At 44.4% G+C, this 19257-nt stretch overlaps 1 protein-coding gene across 1 annotated transcript in view; it reads right to left on the bottom strand.

Annotated features, from left to right (window-relative positions):
* Nucleotides 1-17028, bottom strand: part of ENPP6 (ectonucleotide pyrophosphatase/phosphodiesterase 6) — a 29561-nt gene extending 12533 nt beyond the window's left edge. The window contains exons 1-2 of the mRNA XM_069976563.1: nt 16746-17028; nt 4683-4862 (exon numbers count right to left, since the gene is read on the bottom strand). Coding sequence (XP_069832664.1) covers nt 4683-4862; nt 16746-16986 — 421 coding nt within the window. The 5' untranslated portion in view covers nt 16987-17028. The remainder of the gene's footprint in view (nt 1-4682; nt 4863-16745) is intronic.
* Between the last annotated feature and the right edge of the window lie 2229 nt (nt 17029-19257).

Below are 19257 nucleotides of genomic sequence, written 5' to 3'. Positions count from 1 at the left end.
CAACTTTTTTTTAATCTCTTCATCTGTTAGATGTATTGATGTTTCGTACAGAGAAGTTGGTGGTTAAATTTATCCTGAGTGGGTACAGAGCCCATTTTTGACAGTCTGCATTGCAGATCCACTTTTTTTTTAAATAATCTCATCATCTGTTAGATGTATGTTCTTAAAGCCAAATTTTAGGCTATGAGTTCTTCCATGTTTACAGTTTACTTTTCTGGAAGATAATTATAGTTTCTTTTACATATAGGTGTCAAAATTAACCCAAACATCTCCCATTGAGGGGTATCCTCTGCCAGTAGCTCGGTAAAGGCCACTTTATCGGCTGTTTTTCAAATATTCGATTTCAAATCAAAAGAACAGACAATGAAAATGCAGCATGGTCATAGTGATGAACATCTTCACATTCTGGCAGTTCTCTTCTGTATTACAGGTACACATAGTAACAGCTATCCATTTCATTAATTTCCTTTAGAAAGTCAGAGAGTTGAATATAATGATTCTCTAGTGTGGTTAATGGCTCATCAAATACAATTCAATCTTTTATTTATTTTTAATCAAATCAAATTGAATACTTGAGGCACCCCCTGGCAACAGGCTAGGGATATCTGGCTATTCCCGTGTTTTGAGACTCGCAACCGAGGCTCCACTGACTCCTTTTTTTTGGCATATTTAAATTTTAGGGGCATTAGTGGATATTTTTGATTGAGTACTTCATTGGAATTTTTTCACTCATCTCCTTGAGCTCAGTGATTGCTGTGCAAATTGAATACTTTTAAGGGCCACAAAATCAATGTTTGTTATTAGGTAGAAAAAGTCACTGTTTAGCAGGCAGGATCAATCAGGTCGGTAGAGGCAGTAATAGTGGGTGGTTTTTCCATCTAATCAGGGCCGTCTTAACAGCATTATGGGCCCCTGGGCAGAGGTGCGAATTGGGCCCCCCACGGCCGCCGCCATCAAACCCCCCCCATCTTTGCAACCCCGCCCCTAGCCAGTACAATTACTTCTGACCCCCCTACACACACACTACCCCCATCTGCCCCCCCCTACACACACACTACCCCCATCTGCCCCCCTACACACACACTGCCCCATCTGACCCCCCCTACACACACACACACACACACTACCCCCATCTGACCCCCCTACACACACACTACCCCCATCTGCCCCCCTAAAAACACATTACCCCCATCTGCCCCCCCTCCTCCCCCTACACACACACTACCCCCATCCTCCTACTCCCCCTACACACACTACCCCCATCCTCCTCCTCCCCCTACACACACACACACACACACACAACCCCCATCCTCCTCCTCCTCCTACACACACTACCCCCATCCTCCTCCTCCTCCTACACACACTACCCCCATCCTCCTCCTCCTCCTACACACTACCCCCATCCTCCTCCTACACACTACCCCCATCCTCCTCCTCCTACACACACTACCCCCATCCTCCTCCTCCTACACACTACCCCCATCCTCCTCCTACACACACTAGCCCCATCCTCCTCCTCCTCCTACACACACTACCCCCATCCTCCTCCTCCTCCTCCTCCTACACCACACACTACCCCCCATCCTCCTTCTCCTCCTACACACTACCCCCATCCTCCTCCTCCTCCTACACACACTACCCCCATCCTCCTTCTACACATTACTACCCCCATCCTCCTCCTCCTACACACACACTAGTACCCCTATCCTCCTCCTCCTACACACACACTACTACCCCCATCCTCCTCCTACACGCACACACACATTACCCCCATCCTCCTACACACACTACTACCCCCATCCTCCTCCTCCTCCTACACACACACACACACTGCCAACCCCCCGGCCGCCAACATTATTCCCCACACACTATCCCTGCAGACGCCATCCCCCGCCCCAAACACACACAGTAATCCTCCGGGGGTTACAATACTCACCCCCGTGGCCGTGCAGCAGCCTGAGGTAAAGAAGCGCGGCAGGGGAGAAGCCTGATGCCGCTACAGCTACTTGTGGACAGGAGAGAGGCGGGGCCGGAGCGTGCGGCCGTCCACTGCGGCCCTCCGTCCAATGAAGAGTGGGGTGGTGACGTCACGATGGCGTCCGGACGTACGACGAAGTGATGCCGGCTGATCCCGCTCCCGCGGCCCGCCAGCGCTGAAGTAACAGCAGCATGGGGCCTCTGATAGTGATCTCTCACAGGCCCCGGCTTCTGTTATTTCGGCGCTGGCGGGATCAAAAAGACTTTCGGGGCCCCCTCGGACGCAAGGGCCCCCGGGCAGCCGCCTACCTTGCCCAATGGGTAAGACGGCCCTGCATCTAATTCAATTTAAATTTGCCTTCTCTTAAAAGGATTTAAAGTGTGAACATTCAAATGACAGGGTTTTTATAACAACCACACTGTAGAATGTGTCTAACCAAATAACACACACACACAATGACAGTTAGCAGTGGGTGCTGTTTGCAGGGGAAGGAAGCATGCATGGATGCATCTAACATTAGTGATGAACGTAAAATAGCAGCATATGTTTTGGTCTAGTGCGAATAGCGTACTATTCGCTCATCACTAAATGAAGTATTTTACCCTCTAAGGGTGCCTTCACACCTACCGGATCCACAGCGGATCTCACTTCTGCGGATTCGAAGCGAGAACCGCTGCGGATCCGGTATCAATTCACCCCTATGATAGCACATATTCGCAGCAGGATTGACATCCCGCTGTGAATATGTGCTTTAACTCCCTGGTGCCCGCAGCCCCGCCGTCGCATCCCCCCATCAGCCCACCCCCAGCCCGCCACCGCCCGCATCCTGCCGCCGATAGCATACAGTACCTGCTCGGCGGCGCGGCTGCAGTGAGGCTGTCGGCTCCGGTCCCGCTCAGATCAGCAGGTAATGTATGGTCGCGGCGGCGGGCCGGAGATGGGCTGATGGGGAGATGTGGCCGGGATGGGGGGGATGTGCCACCGCTGGGGATGGGGGATGCGACGGCGGGGCTGCAGGCACCAGGGAGTTAAAGCACATATTCACAATGGGATGTCAATCCCGCTGCGAATATGTGCTATCATAGGGGGGAATTGATACCGGATCCGCAGCGGTTCTTGCTTTGAATCCGCAGAAGTGAGATCCGCTGTGGATCCGGTAGGTGTGAAGGCACCCTTAATTCTTTTTCTAAGTTGTTCCATGTATCCAGGTTCCTCTTCTGGATGGTTATTTCAGCTTCCCCTCGCCTGTATAGGTATAAAAATTAACCCGAACATCTCCCATTGACTTTAATGGGGTTCAAGTTCGAGTTGAACCAAACTTCACTACTGTTCGCGGTTTGACTCGAACATGAACATTTTACTGTTCGTTCACTACTACAAGAAGTATGTAGCTGATTCCCAGCACACGCATGTGCATGCTGATAAGGGAAAATGGAGGACTCTTTCCAACAAGCAATTACGTCAGGTTAAAAGAGCAGCTGCATAAATGCCTTGTCATAGGAGCAGACAAGTTTTTGAAGCTGGTGGTGCCTCCAACGTCCCCCGAACAACAAGATGCAGGGTCCGTCAGAGGTTTGCAGCTGTGCGTAAGCCACCCTGTCGACCACCTCTATCCACTGCACACAAGCTGAAACGGCTCCAGTGGGCCAAACAATACATGAAGACTGACTTCAAAACTGTTTTGTTCACTGATGAGTGCCGTGCAACGCTTGATGGTCCAGATGCATGGAGTGGAGGACTGCTGGTTGATGGCCCCCCCCAATGCAAACATGGCTACAGCGCCAACAAGGAGGAGGTGGAGTACTGCTTAGGGCTGGAATCATGGGGAGAGAGATTGTTGGCCCCTTTAGGATCCCTGAAGGGGTAAAGATGAAGTCCATAATGTATGTTGAGTTTTTCCTGCCTGTTCAAGAAGAAGAACCGTGCATTCTGCAGCAACATCCTTTTCCTGCATGATAATGCACCATCTCATGCTGCAAATAAGACATCTGCATCTCTGGCTGCTATGGGCATAAAAGGGGACAAACTTATGGTGTGGCCCCCATGCTCCCCTGACCTTAACCCCATTGAGAACCTCTGGAGCGTCATCAAAAGGAGTGTCTATGATGGAGGGAGGCAGTTCACATCTAAGCAATAGCTCTGGGAGGGTATTCTGTCCTCATGCAAAACAATTGAAGCAGAAACCATCCAAAAACTGACCAATTCAATGAACGAGAGAGTTCAGAAGCTCCTTTTGAACAAGGGGTCCTATGTGCAAATGTAACATCACCTAGAATAAATTTTTTACTTGAAAACTGTTTGATTTCAGTTTGTAATAATCTGCTACTGCTTATAATGTCACAAATTATCTTTTTTTTTGTTCTTAATAAAAATGAAAAGGTTAAAAACTCTGCTGTGCGTAATAATTTAAAACATGCATTTCAACATGCACATGTTTATTTTTTTGTAAATATACTGTTATCAGTATACTTTTAACAGTTTTAATTATACTCGAATAGTTGATGACTGGAAAATTACAATGACTGCAATTCATATACAGTAGGTCATTTTAGAAAATATGAGAAAATATTATTTGCATAAAAATTTGGAACACAGTGTAGGTCTCTTTAATAGACATGTACAGTACAACCTTACACATTGAAAGCTTACATACTATTCCAAACAGCACAATTTACTCAAAAGCAACAGCAATAAAAGCAATTACCTGGCCAATAGTACATAAAAACCCTTCTGTTTGCTTTTTCCATTGTGACCCAGAGAGGCTCGGATCCATTCCACCACATTGGCAAAAGACTGTCTTTATTAGTCCCAATATCAAATGACTTGTTTGTCTTCTGATCCCACATATAGTTCCCAGTTATCTGATGAATTTCACAGTGCCGCCCTGTAGGAACATAGGTCATATTGCAGTTAACCAACCAGACGAGAATAAAACACTGTCTCTTTTCTTTACAGTAATCATTGTGGTTCCTAGACAATCATATTTATTCTGTAAGGGTGCGTTCACACCTACAGGATCTGCAGCAGATCTGCAGCAGATTTGATGCTGTGTTCAGTTATTTAAATGAAATCTGCTGCAGAAAATCAGCTGCAGATCCTGTAGGTGTGAACTCACCATTAATCACAGGTTTAGGTCAGTATATTTACACTGACACCATTTTAATACAGATGTTTATGTTATGTTTTCTATGTATAAAATATGGCTTTGCATTGCCATATTCCCACCCTTATAACTTTATTTTTCCACCTACAGAACTGTGGTGGGGCTGTTTCTTTCCATGGTGAGCTGTAGTTTCCATTTGGTACCACTTTCGGGCACATGTATCACTTTTACAGAACACTGCAATACTAAAGTATTGCTGCATACTGTCATTTTGCCAGTCTCCTATAATAATAATAATAATAATAATAATAATAATAATAATAATTAAAGTAGAATCATGGCAGGTCTTGGAGTCCCTAGCTGGCATGACAACCCAACAGAACCCCATAATTATGTTGCAGGTGTGTGTGGGTGGCGGGGGCAATCAGTTGATGGAGGGTATTACATTGTCTGACCAACTAGATGATATGGTCAGCACTGACTTCAACATTAAGAGGTAAACAGCCAGAATCAGAGTTATCAGTATAAGGCTATGTTCACACATAGTATTTCCGTCAGTCTTTTTTCTAACAAAATCAGGAGTGGAACTGACAGGACAAAATTATAATGGAAAGATTTGTAGTTTCTGACTCCTGGTTTTGATTGAAAAAAGACTGAAGAAACTACTATGTGTGAACATAGCCTAAGACTGTATGAGACAGCTAGTACCTGCTGCATATGCAGTGAGCTTCATATGTCCCCATCACAGATTTGTCATACATCTTCAGAGGTTATTGGTGTCCTCAAGGTCCTTAAAGGGGTACTCCGGGCAAAATGTATTTTTAAATATGTTATTACATAAAGAAAGTTATATAGATCTGTAATATACACTAATTATGGGAAATGCACGTATTCTGCTATTTCCCTCAATTCAGTAGATCAGGCAGGCTTTACTTCCTCAAAAAAAAAGTGACATCACGTCTCAAGTCTATCCACCAGCAGGGGCCGCATGTACAAGTATAGAAAGGGAATAGACGTCTATTCTCCCTCCCTGTGCTGGTCCCCCCTCCCCCTGCCCGGTCCCATTACAGCTGCTGCAGTGGGGTGAGCGCTTCATATCTGACGCTCACCCCAACTAGCCGCCCGTCTCATTACCCCTTACCTTTTACCCCAGATGTACATCTGGGCAGTATGTAAGAAGATGAATGAGCGCTCACCCCGCCGGGACAGGGCAGCGGGTGAGTGCTCGTGCAGGGGCCAGCCGGCTTACATCTGGGCAGTATGTGAGAAGATGAATGAGCGCTCACCGTGGCAGGACGGGGCAGCGGGTGAGCGCTCGTTCAGGGGCCGGCCGGCTTACATCTGGGCAGTATGTGAGAAGATGAATAAGCGCTCACCGCGGCGGGTGAGCGCTTGTGCAGGGACAGGGCGGCCGGCTTACATCTGGGGTAAAAGGTAAGGGGTAATGAGACCGGGCAGGGGAGAGACGGGCGGCTAGTTGGGGTGAGCGTCGGATATGAAGCGCTCACCCCACTGCAGCAGCTGTAATAGGACCGGGCAGGGGGAGGGGGGAACAGCACAGGGAGGGAGAATAGACGTCTATTCCCTTTCTATACTTGTACATGCGGCCCCTGCTGGTGGATAGACTTGAGACGTGACGTCACTTTTTTTTTGAGGAAGTAAAGCCTGCCTGATCTACTGAATTGAGGGAAATAGCAGAATACGTGCATTTCCCATAATTAGTGTATATTACAGATCTGTATAACTTTCTTTATGTAATAACATATTTAAAAATACATTTTGCCCGGAGTACCCCTTTAAATACAATGTAAAAAAGAGTAGCTTTACATGTATCGGATCTGCAGTGGATTTCACACTGCAAGTTTGCAGTGAAATGCGCTGCTGATCCTGATAGTGTAAAGGTCTATGGGTCACATACCCGCAGCTGAATTTTCATTTCACTGCCAGTATGTAACCCGGCCCCTTTAACCCCCCGCCACCCACAGCCCCCGGCCCGGAGCATGCATTACCTGCTCGGCGCCTCGGCTGTGTGTGAGGCTCCCGGATCCCCTTGCTCCCCATCAGCCAATCAGTGCATGGCAGCACATATAACTGTCCGGCCACTTAAATTTTTTAAACAGGTCAGAATGTTGTATTGTGACAAAAGGACTTCTCATGAACCTCTGCCATTCTGAGGCTTCCTGGTCCCTCTCAACACAGACATGTGAGTACTGCAACCAGTCATTGGCTTAAGTGGGTAGAGAGGGACTTAGGTTAGTACCATTTTTTTTTATTTTCACCGATTGCCCTTTCTTGGACCACTTTTGGTAAGTATTAACCACTACATGCCGAGAACACCAAGCAAAACCTGCCTTTTCATAGACCTATTTTTCTTACCTATAGACCTGCCTTTTCTTACCTATAATATGGCCCTCTTTACACTACGGCATTTTTCCTGTTTTCAAAACATCAAGAAATGACTGCTGACTTGCATCTAATATATCACAACCCATGACAGGTGCTATTGTTGTGAGATAATGATATTAATTTTAGGGTATGTTCATACAAGGTAAAATATTGCAAAAATAAATCCGTAATTTTGTGATTAAAGTACGTCCGTATTTTCAATAAGTGCTCCATTGAAATGGGAAATTGTCTGGCAGTGCACACATGCTATAGAATAACCACCATCCAAAAAATGAACTCATTATTTACTACCTGCTTTTTGTAAAATTCTGCCTTTTTTCCCACTATCTGTTCAAACATTTCAAATACTCTGGATTCCCCTCCTATAGTCCACTTTGACATAAATCTCATCTGCCACACTTATGCAAACACCTTGTTAGACAGTTTTAGGCTAGTAAAGGCATTAAATAAATCTAAGTCAATGTATCCCTGATTCTATGTGCCCCTTAAAAAGACTGTGCATGTGGCTTAGGGTGTGTTCACACAAGCATTCACATAGCATTTTCATTACGTTACTGCATCGTTTTATTGCAGTAATTAACTCAATGCTGGAAGATGCTCAATGCTGATGCTCAGTGCTGATGCTGGAAGCTCCAAAGGTCCAGTCCGCAGAACACCGTCCATGTACAGACGGAATTCTATGGACGTGTGCTTTAGCCCTTAGGAGGAAATTGTACCCGGTGGGGTCCAATCGGTCTGCGCACAAAACCACTTCTGATCAACTTTCCTCATTTCTGCTACAGTAAGAAATGGTAAAATGAACATTATATTTCACTCATTGAAAGCAATGAATCTCTAGGGTAATGGACAGATGAAACAGGTCCTCGAAAGTCACTGCATTCATATATATCACATAATATAAGACTTATTTTTTATTAAAGTCCTTGTGTGGCAAATTTTTGATGTAGCTGACAAAAGTCTTTGTCCTGAACTGATGGAAAAATGGATAAAGTGAGTAACCATAGTGTAAATCACTGGATGTAACTGTACTGGCTCACACAGCCTGCTGAGCTCCTGTGTGGGTTCGTGGCACAGGTTTTCACTGGCAAGGATGGGAAGAAAGGAAATGCAAAATAGCTCTTACACCTCTTGAACAAAGAGATGTCCCTTCACGTCAAGTCTCAATCAATCAAGGAGCCTTAGAACATTGACTGGGGATTTTATGCCAAGCCAAACAATCTCTCTAAAAGGAAAGATTTCCCATCTGCAGACAGCTGTTTCAGGGTTTTTGCCCCTCATCAGTGCAGAGCAGGGTGTTGGCTGGCTTGTGAGAGGTCTATCGATGTGGGTCAAAGGGGTAGTGACTGTCCTTAAGGAGAGCACGTCATAAAGTTGTATGGAGACTTACAGACCACTGCATGTATGCCTACAGCACCAAGTACAATGCCAAGTGTAGGATAGTGTGGTATAATGTATGCCGACATTGGAACAATAGAAATGTTCTGCGGAGTGATGAATCGCACTTCTCTTGCTGGCAGCTTGCTGGACGAGGTTGGGTTTGGCATATGTCAGAGAACATGACCTGCCTGACTGCATTGTGCCAGCTGTAAAGTTAGGGGGAGAAGGAATAAAGTTATATGTTAATTTTCAGGAGATGGCCTAGACCCATTAGTTCCACTGAAAAAAGATCTTTATATATCAGCATACCAAGACATGTTAGACAATGGCAATAGCTTCCAACTTTGTGGGAATAGTTTTGGGGAGGGCCCTTTTCTGTCCCAGCGTGACAGTCCTCCAGTGCAAAAAGCAATGGTCATAAAGGTATGGTTGAGTGAGTTTCAGGGATGTGGGGGCAGAGCTATAAAAACATGTCATCCAGAATTGTTGTCTCATGGTCATTGCATATATTTGCTAAAACAGACAGGTATATTTGCCAGTCATTAAAAAGGTTAAAGGGTATAATAAAAGAATTTTGACATGTCACAGACACATGTAAAATAAATTGGATAGTGTTTGTGTTTGGCAATGTTTTCTTTACCCAGCAATGTTTACTCTCTTTCCCCCAACATAAGACATCCTCCGAAAATAAGGCATAGTGGAGAATAGAGATGAGCGAACCGTGAGCATGCTCGAGTCGATCCGGACCCGATCGTTTGGCATTCGATTAGCGGTGGCTACTGAAGTTGGATAAAGCCCTAAGGCTATGTAGAAAACATGGATATAGTCATTGGCTGTATCCATATTTTCCAGACAACCTTAGAGCTTTATCCAACTTCAGCAGCCACCACTAATCAAATACCGAACAGTCGGGTTCGGATGGACTCGAGCATGCTCGAGGTTCGCTTATCTCTAGTGGAGGATTTACAGGTTAGCTTAAAATAAGGCACATCCCTGAAAATAAGGCATCCCCCAAAAGTAAGACCCCTGCTGAGGGGAGATGGTGGTTTGTCTAATTATACTGTTTTGTGATGACAACTATAGTAGGCAAATATGAAACACCATACCCACGTGACTATTTTGTGCTTTTTGTGTTTTTTTTAGGACATATTGGTATTTTTCTGCTCTTTGTCAATTGTGCAAAATCAAAGTGTCCTCTATGTTTGGTGTTTTTTCTCCCACAGACATCTTTAGGGAGAAAATCCAGAAAAATTCCATGTTTCTATGCATGCTGCATGTATCTAGGCATGCTGCTTCTGACTTTTTTACCCCATCTGTTCATTAAAAATCATGGAATCACATGAAAAAAAAAGAAAAAAAGTGGACAAACCCCAGAATTTTTTTTGCATGAAAATGCCTGAAAAACTGCCAGAGGTTATGTTCACACACCGTCTCATAGGACAGCCATCAATTTGAGTTCACATAATAGCTGTTATTTGGACTGACAAAATTTCAGTTTGTGAACATAGCCAAAAAGTTGTAAAATTGCTGGCAGTTTTTGGTTTGTTTTTTTCAACCCCCAAAAATGTCATATAAAATTTGTGTCTGAAAGACGTCTAATAGGACCTCTGTAGGGATTCAACATTACCTCAATAATGATAAATGAACAAACTGCTTGATACTAAGACCAATTCTACTAATAATACCACTATACAAGTCCCAAATAATGCCATCACACCATGACCTCTAACATTACATAGTAGGTAATTTATATATTACCATACTGTTGTTGAATAAAATCCACCAAACAACAGACCGGGATCACACAATAACCTGTTCCATATAGAAATAATCATCATAGAAGTATTAATAACACCACACAGTAAAAACATTTATCAGAGACAAAAAGGTTTAAGAACGATTTGTACCATATATATATATTATTTATTTATTTATTTTCTATTCAAGCTTTTTTTAGGTTACATGAAAAAGTGAACATATAACATTTTAACCCTTTGGACCTCCTGCAGTGTGATGGTACTTTTCAGCAAGTGTCCTCCTCTCTGACATTAGGCACTGGGGGATGCAGCGCCTCCCTTTCTCTTCTGCCCAATAGACACTGGGCATGGAGGGACACTGCTGCACACCCACTGGGACAGTTGTGGGGCCATCTCCTGATACCCTACAGGTTTGATATACACTCACCGGCCACTTTATTAGGTACACCTGTCCAACTGCACGTTACCACTTAATTTCTAATCAGCCAATCACATGGCGGCAACATTTAGGCATGTAGACATGGTCAAGACAATCTCCTGCAGTTCAAACCGAGCATAAGTATGGGGAAGAAAGGTGATTTGAGTGCCTTTGAACGTGGCATGGTTGTTGGTGCCAGAAGGGCTGGTCTGAGTATTTCAGAAACTGCTGATCTACTGGGATTTTCACGCACAACCATCTCTAGGGTTTACAGAGAATGGTCCGAAAAAGAAAAAACATCCAGTGAGCGGCAGTTCTGTGGACGGAAATGCCTTGTTGATGCCAGAGGTCAGAGGGGAATGGGCAGACTGGTTCGAGCTGATAGAAAGGCAACAGTGACTCAAATAGCCAACCGTTACAACCAAGGTAGGCAGAAGAGCATCTCTTAATGCACAGTACGTCGAACTTTGAGGCAGATAGGCTACAGCAGCAGAAGACCACCGGGTGCCACTCCTTTCAGCTAAGAACAGGAAACTGAGGCTACAATTTGCACAAGCTCATCGAAATTGGACAGTAGAAGATTGGAAAAACGTTGCCTGGTCTGATGAGTCTCGATTTCTGCTGCGACATTCAGATGGTAGGGTCAGAATTTGGCGTCAACAACATGAAAGCATGGATCCATCCTGCCTTGTATCAATGGTTCAGGCTGGTGGTGGTGGTGTCATGGTGTGGGGAATATTTTCTTGGCCTTCTTTGAGCCCCTTGGTACCAATTGTGCATCGTTGCAACGCCACAGCCTACCTGAATATTGTTGCTGACCATGTCCATCCCTTTATGACCACAATGTACCCAACATCTGATGGCTACTTTCAGCAGGATAATGCGCCATGTCATAAAGCTAGAATCATCTCAGACTGGTTTCTTGAACATGACAATGAGTTCACTGTACTCAAATGGCCTCCACAGTCACCAGATCTCAATCCAATAGAGCATCTTTGGGATGTGGTGGAACGGGAGATTCGCATCATGGATGTGCAGCCGACAAATCTGCGGCAACTGTGTGATGCCATCATGTCAATATGGACCAAAATCTCTGAGGAATGCTTCCAGCACCTTGTTGTATCTATGCCACGAAGAATTGAGGCAGTTCTGAAGGCAAAAGGGGGTCCAACCCGTTACTAGCATGGTGTACCTAATAAAGTGGCCGGTGAGTGTACATGTCCTATTTTATTTAAAGGATAAATACTTACCTTGCTCCCTTGCCCCCCCCCCAATCTGCCAACGCTGCCATGTGGTGCAGGCAGGTTTCAGCATCGTACCAGCTCCATCCCCATTTAGCCAGGTAAGAAGGCATTAAGCTGGGGAACAAGGAAAGGTAAAACATTTTGTTTTTCCCAGATAACCCTTTTAGGCTTTGTTCCCACACAGTATTTTTGCTCAGTATTTTGCAATCAAAACCAGGAGTGGTTTGAAGACACAGAGGCGCTATGTTCCCACACTGTTGTAATTGAGTGGTTGGCCGCCATTTAATGGCAAATAATTGCTGTTAATTTAAAACAACGGCTGTTGACTTTAATTGGGTCAATAGAAGTTCCATTAATTTTTAGGAATTAATTAATATCAGAAAACTTGACAGAAACCCTAATGACCCACATTAAAGCAAATGTAGCAGTTCGAGTAGTGATTTTTTTTCACTACTTTGGCGGAGCAGCGATTGTGGTGGCACGGTTCATCTTTTACAATGCAGCCGGTTCCCACATTTGGCGCAATTTCTTCATGTGCGCCGGCCCGCTTTATGCACTGGAGGCAGGCCCGGCACCCCCAGTGTAATGATATCCCCTCCTCTTGGTGACGCGCCTCCATTAGAATAAAGTTTGGCTGTGTCACTGGGGGGAGGGGATATCACTACACAGGGGGTACAGGCCTGCCTCCACTTCATAGAGTGGCCGATGCACATGAAGAAGCTGGCGCTGCTCGCGGGAACAGGGCAGCATTTTTTAAGATGGACCGCGCCACCAGGATCTCCATTTCAGGGCCGGACAGGTAGTGGAGAAAAAAATCACAACTTGAACTGGTGCACTCTCTTTAATGTTAGGCTATATTTGCATCAGGGATCTGCTACACAATGTGCATTTATAGGCTGGGTTCACACTACGTATATTTCAGTCAGTATTGTGGTCCTCATATTGCAACCAAAACCAGGAGTGGATTAAAAACACAGACAGGATCTGTCCACACAATGTTGAAATTGAGTGGATGGCCGCCATATAACGGTAAATAACATAGAAACATAGAAACATAGAAGATTGTCGGCAGAAAAAGACCACTGGGTCCATCTAGTCCGCCCTTTTAGTATTTTCTTCCTTATTATCTTAGGATAGATATATGTCTATCCCAGGCCTGTTTAAATTCTGTTATTGTAGATTTACCAACCACCTCTGCTGGAAGTTTGTTCCAGGTATCTACTACTCTTTCAGTAAAATAATATTTTCTTACATTGCTTCCGATCTTTCCCCCAACTAACCTCTCACTGTGTCCTCTTGTTCTTGAGCTCAGTTTTTTACTAAAAACACTCCCCTCTTGAACCTTATTTAGTCCCTTAACATACTTAAAGGTTTCAATCATGTCCCCCCTTTCCCGTCTTTCCTCCAGACTATACAGATTCAAATCCTTAAGTCTTTCCTGATATGGTTTATGCCTCACACCCTCCACCATTTTTGTAGCTCGTCTTTGGACCCGTTCTATTTTATCAATGTCCTTTTTTAGGTGAGGTCTCCAGAACTGGACACAGTATTCCAGATGTGGCCTCACCAGAGCTCTATACAGCGGGATCACAATCTCCCTCTTCCTACTGGTTATACCTCTAGCTATACACCCCAGCATACGATTTGCTTTCCCCACCGCCTGGTTGCACTGGTGACTCATTTTAAGGCTTTCAGAAATCATTACCCCTAAATCCTTCTCTTCTGAAGTCTTTTCCAGCACAGTACTGCCGATGTGATACTCGGATAGAGGATTCCTCCTCCCCAAGTGCATTATTTTACATTTGGAAACGTTGAACTTCAATTTCCACTGTTTGGACCACGTATCTAGCAAAGCTAAATCATTTTCCATATTACTGACACCTCCAGGAATATCCACCCTATTGCACACTTTTGTGTCGTCAGCAAACAGACAAACTTTACCTATCAACCCTTCTCCTATGTCACTTACAAACATATTAAAAAGAATAGGACCCAGAACAGACCCTTGTGGCACACCACTTGTAACCAGTCTCTGCTCAGAATATACACCATTAACAACAACCCTCTGATATCTCTCCTTCAGCCAACCACAAATCCACTGAACTATCCAAGGATTAAGTCCAATTTTCTCCAACTTCTCTATCAGCTCTTTATAGGGAACTGTATCAAAAGCTTTGCTGAAGTCCAGATAGGCGATATCCACAGCACCACCTTCATCCAGCACTTTTGTGGCATAATCAAAGAAATCAATGAGATTAGTCTGACATGATCGGCCCTCAGTAAAGCCATGCTGGTTTGGATCCATCAAATTGTTGATTCTTAGGTGATCCATTATCTTCTTTTTTAGAAGAGTTTCCATCATTTTCACTACTACAGATGTCAGGCTCACTGGCCTGTAGTTACTGGGCTCTTCTCTATTCCCCTTCTTGTGGATTGGTATAACATTGGCTGTTCTCCAATCATCGGGGACATCTCCTGTTAGCAGGGATTGGTTATACAGATCTGTCAGGGGGGCAGCAATCACAGATCTGAGTTCTTTAAGAACCCTGGGATGGATCCCATCTGGACCCATCGCCTTATTCAGCTTTAAACGGGCAAGTTCCTCTGCAACTTCAGCCTCTGAAAATACTGGAGCCGAACCCATATAGCTGGAGGCAATGTTGTGTCCAACCATCCTGTGATTGTGAAGGCCGCCTTCTGAAAACACTGAGCAGAAGTAACTATTCAAATAGTCAGCGACCGCCTTATCTCCATCAATAAACGTATTCTCCCCATTACTTATTTTAGTAATGCTGCAGCCATTCTTCTTCTTCTTCCTGTCACTTATATATCTGAAGAAGGTTTTATTCCCCGCAGTAACAGATTTTGCCATTTCCTCTTCTTTTGAGGCTTTAGCAGCATTTATAATCTGCTTTGCCTCCTTCTGTATACTTTTGTACGTCTCTCTGTCAGCTTCATTCCCAGTCTCCTTATACTTCCTATACGCTGCCTTTTTTCCTTTTACAATAGCCTTAACCTCTCTAGTAAACCATAATGGATTCTTCTTCCTTTTACTTTTGCTAACTTCTCGTACATATAGTCTAGTTGCCTTTAATATGACATTTTTTAATTCTGCCCACTGAGTGCCCGCCCCCGATGTTTTATCCCACCCTCTTAATTCTTTATCTAAATACTCCCCCATTTTATTAAAATCTGTCTTCCTAAAATCCAATACTCTTGTTGTAGTATGGGATTGGACGTAGTCAGTTTGTACGTCAAACCATAGACACTGGTGGTCACTGGAACCTAGATTTTCTTCCACTCTAACTTCAGACACCCGATCCACATTAGTAAATACTAAATCTAGAATGTTCTCTCCTCTGGTAGGTGACTTCACAAGCTGTTTCAGAGATGCCCCTGTAAGGGCCTCCATTACATTCTTGCTTTTACATGTAAGTGCAGAAGGGATATTCCAATCCACATCCGGCATGTTAAAGTCGCCCATAACTACAATGTCCCCCTTTAATGACATTTTAGTAATTTCATCCATCAGCATATTATCATAGTCCTCGCTTTGCCCCGGAGGCCTATAGACAACACCTATCCTAATAACAGATCCCTCTTTGGACTGCATACAAACCCAGAGAGTCTCCAGCTCTTTATATGTATTTTGGATGAGTGTCGATTTAAGACTATCCCTGACATAAATGGCTACCCCGCCTCCCCTTCTCTCTGCTCTGTCTTTCCTGTACAGAATATATCCCGGTATAACTATTTCCCAATCATTAGACTCAGTATAACAGCCGTTGTTTTAAAATACCAGCAAATATTTGCCATTAAATGGCGGCCATCCACTCAATTTCAACATTGTGTGAACAGAGCCTTTCTGTGTTTTCAATCCACTCCTGATTTTGGTTGCAATATGAGGACCACAATACTGACTGAAATATACGTAGTGTGAACGCAGCCATACATTGCAAAACCTGCAAAAAGGTGTACCACAGCAAACCCATAGACATGAATAGACCAAATGCAGAGTACCTGTAACTACATTTGGTAAAGTGCTGCAGAATATGTTGGCATTAATAATAAGGTTATTTGGTGTGCTTCAACCCTTTATAGCTTTTATATGTGAAACAAAATAGCATGATAGACTATACAATTCTGCTCCACAAACAAAGCATATGCTGCGGTGAAACAGATGGGACATAATGACAAAAATACTATATCTGGTTTATTCTTCTCTATGGGCATGCCGTAGTTACATTGCTGTATACAGCAGAAGACCTTTTTGCTGGTTTTCTGATCTATACATGTGACATGTGTAGCTTTTTCCTGATGTAAACATAACCTTAGTGTGAACAAAGCTTTAAACCCCTATACTGTATATATTATATTCAGATGTATATTGATAGAATAAAGCAAGAATAAAATCCCTGTTTAGGTAGTGGAGCATTCGCATACTACTAGAAGCAGCACTCACCTGTCATGAGAGTGTAGTAGTTGGGATAGGAGAGGCTGGGGAAGTCTGGGGTCATATAATCCACCTTGACTCCACTCTGTACCAGCTTCTTAAAGCCAGGAAGGACTTCAAGTTCTTTGTCACTAATATAATCATATCTAAAGCCATCAATCAGAAATAGTAAAAGTTTGTTGGTTGCTGAGCATGGGACGGCCAGGATGAGGGTGAGGAGTAGGACAGAGAAAGTTCTGTATGGTGCCATGGTTTGAGCTGGATGTTTCCCCACTATGAATGCTGCTGAGATGAGAGCTACAGGCTGCTCTGCATAAAGGGATGGGCTTGCTTTTGGCTCAGCAGCAACCCTCACAGATTGCCTGCTTCTACAATGTGTAACCCTTTGTGATACAGGTGACTGCTGACAGGGCTGGCTTTGGATATGTTGCACAATACAGTTTCAGTGAATTGTCCTCTATATTACAATAGACTGAGAAGGTGTGAGGTCAGAAACTAAAAAAGATAACTGACAGAATGTCAATGGTCTGACTCTGAGGGATCATGCCTTCTGAATTTTGAATAGTTCCATTTTTGCACTTACTGTTTACTGCATATACTGTGTGTCACTGGCCGGCAGGCATTCATTGCCCTAAAAAGAATGCTTTTGTGTCCTGTCAAAAAGATTATGCATAAAAATGGAGAGGAAGCGTGGTGGATTCCGGCACTCCTGACGTGTAGCTAAAACTTAACTTTTAATAAATAAGCATTAAAATGCGATGTCACATAGCGTACCTACGCGTTTCACGCAGTTGCGCTTAATCATGGTCTAACCATATGTGAACAAGAGATCAGTTTTAAGCAAAAGACATCCAATATGCGGAAGTCACGTCATAGCACATGGGGGTGGATCCTGGGGTGAACATATGTTTTGGCCCCTTTGGATCTGGAGTACCCTATACATGTGGGATATATTAGAATAGCAGAACAAGTATTTGTTGGGGTTATGTAATATCATAGATAATGAAATAACAAGTCAGTTTTGTAGTTCATACCCCTTGGTCTGCGTGTATCTAGGCGGAAGACAGTTTCGGCTTCTTTATGGAGCAACATCTTGCGCCAATCCCCTCCTCTGTGTGGTTTGCTGACTTTGATTATGTTATAAAACCCAAATGTCTCCAAACTGCCACTATGTACTTCTAAAAAATGTTTTACTGCTCCTGATGTGTTCGTGGAGATACCTTTGCGTATACCAGCAATGTGTTCACTAATGCGATTTTCGAGTTTTCTGATCGTACAACCGACGTATTTGAGATTGCACTGATTGCATTCAATAATATAAATAACATGATTACTTTCACAATTAATAAAATTGGCGATCTCATAGGATTTAGAATTTGTACTGTTGGTGAAACGTTTTTTGGTGTTAGTGTGAACACATACCTGGCAACGACCAAGACCACACCTAAAGTTTCCCTTGGCGTGGTGGCTGTCATTGGTATTAGAAGCATGATACATACTGGGAGAAAGAATATCCCCCAGCGATTTGCCTTTTCGTGCCACACATCTATGGCCTTGCTCCAGTATTTCTGTGAGGACATCATCCTGTCTTAAGATGGATAAATTTTAAATTTATTTTAAACTGATCTCTTGTTCACATATGGTTAGACCATGATTAAGCGCAACTGCGTGAAACGCGTAGGTCCGCTATGTGACATCGCATTTTAATGTTTATTTATTAAAAGTTAAAGGGGTATTCCAGGGAAAATCTATAAATTAGCAATGGAAAGGGTTAACCAAGGTTAACCCTTTCCTAATATACTTACCTGTCCGTTTTTGGCCCCCCAAGGAGATCTCCGGTCCGGTCACGTGATGGTCCGGGCTGCGACTCGCGGATCCTCTTCTTCCGGTTCGGTGACGTCACCATAGCGGGCCGGCGTCGGCTCTCCTATTAGCAGCAGAGCACTAAACCCTGACTGGCTTGGTAGCGTGTAGCCAATCAGGGTTCAGTGCTCTGTGTCCCTGCTGTACCAAGTTAGCCGGGTGCTGATGTCCCCGGCCCCCCTCCTTCATGTATTATCACCCCGATCTCTCCCCCGGCCCCCCTCCTTCCTGTGTATACAGTCCTATTCAAAGATCGCTCAGCCCCCGGTGTAACTGCTGCCTGCGCTGGCCCCGATCTCCGCACCTGTACTCAGCTGACAGGCGCTGTGTAAGTGAGTGCAGGAGAGATTTCTTCCTTGCTTCGTACACAGCGCCTGTCAGCTGAGTACAGGTGCGGAGATCGGGGCCAGCGCAGGCAGCAGTTACACCGGGGGCTGAGCGATCTTTGAATAGGACTGTATACACAGGAAGGAGGGGGGCCGGGGGAGAGATCGGGGTGATAATACATGAAGGAGGGGGGCCGGGGACATCAGCACCCGGCTAACTTGGTACAGCAGGTGGGGGGACACAGAGCACTGAACCCTGATTGGCTACACGCTACCAAGCCAGTCAGGGTTTAGTGCTCTGCTGCTAATAGGAGAGCCGACGCCGGCCCGCT

This window comes from Dendropsophus ebraccatus, chromosome 7, assembly GCF_027789765.1.
Source record: "Dendropsophus ebraccatus isolate aDenEbr1 chromosome 7, aDenEbr1.pat, whole genome shotgun sequence".
In the NCBI taxonomy this organism is placed as follows: domain Eukaryota; kingdom Metazoa; phylum Chordata; class Amphibia; order Anura; family Hylidae; genus Dendropsophus; species Dendropsophus ebraccatus.
Note: the sequence above shows the minus strand (reverse complement) of the source record. Positions and strands in the feature narration are given on the sequence as shown.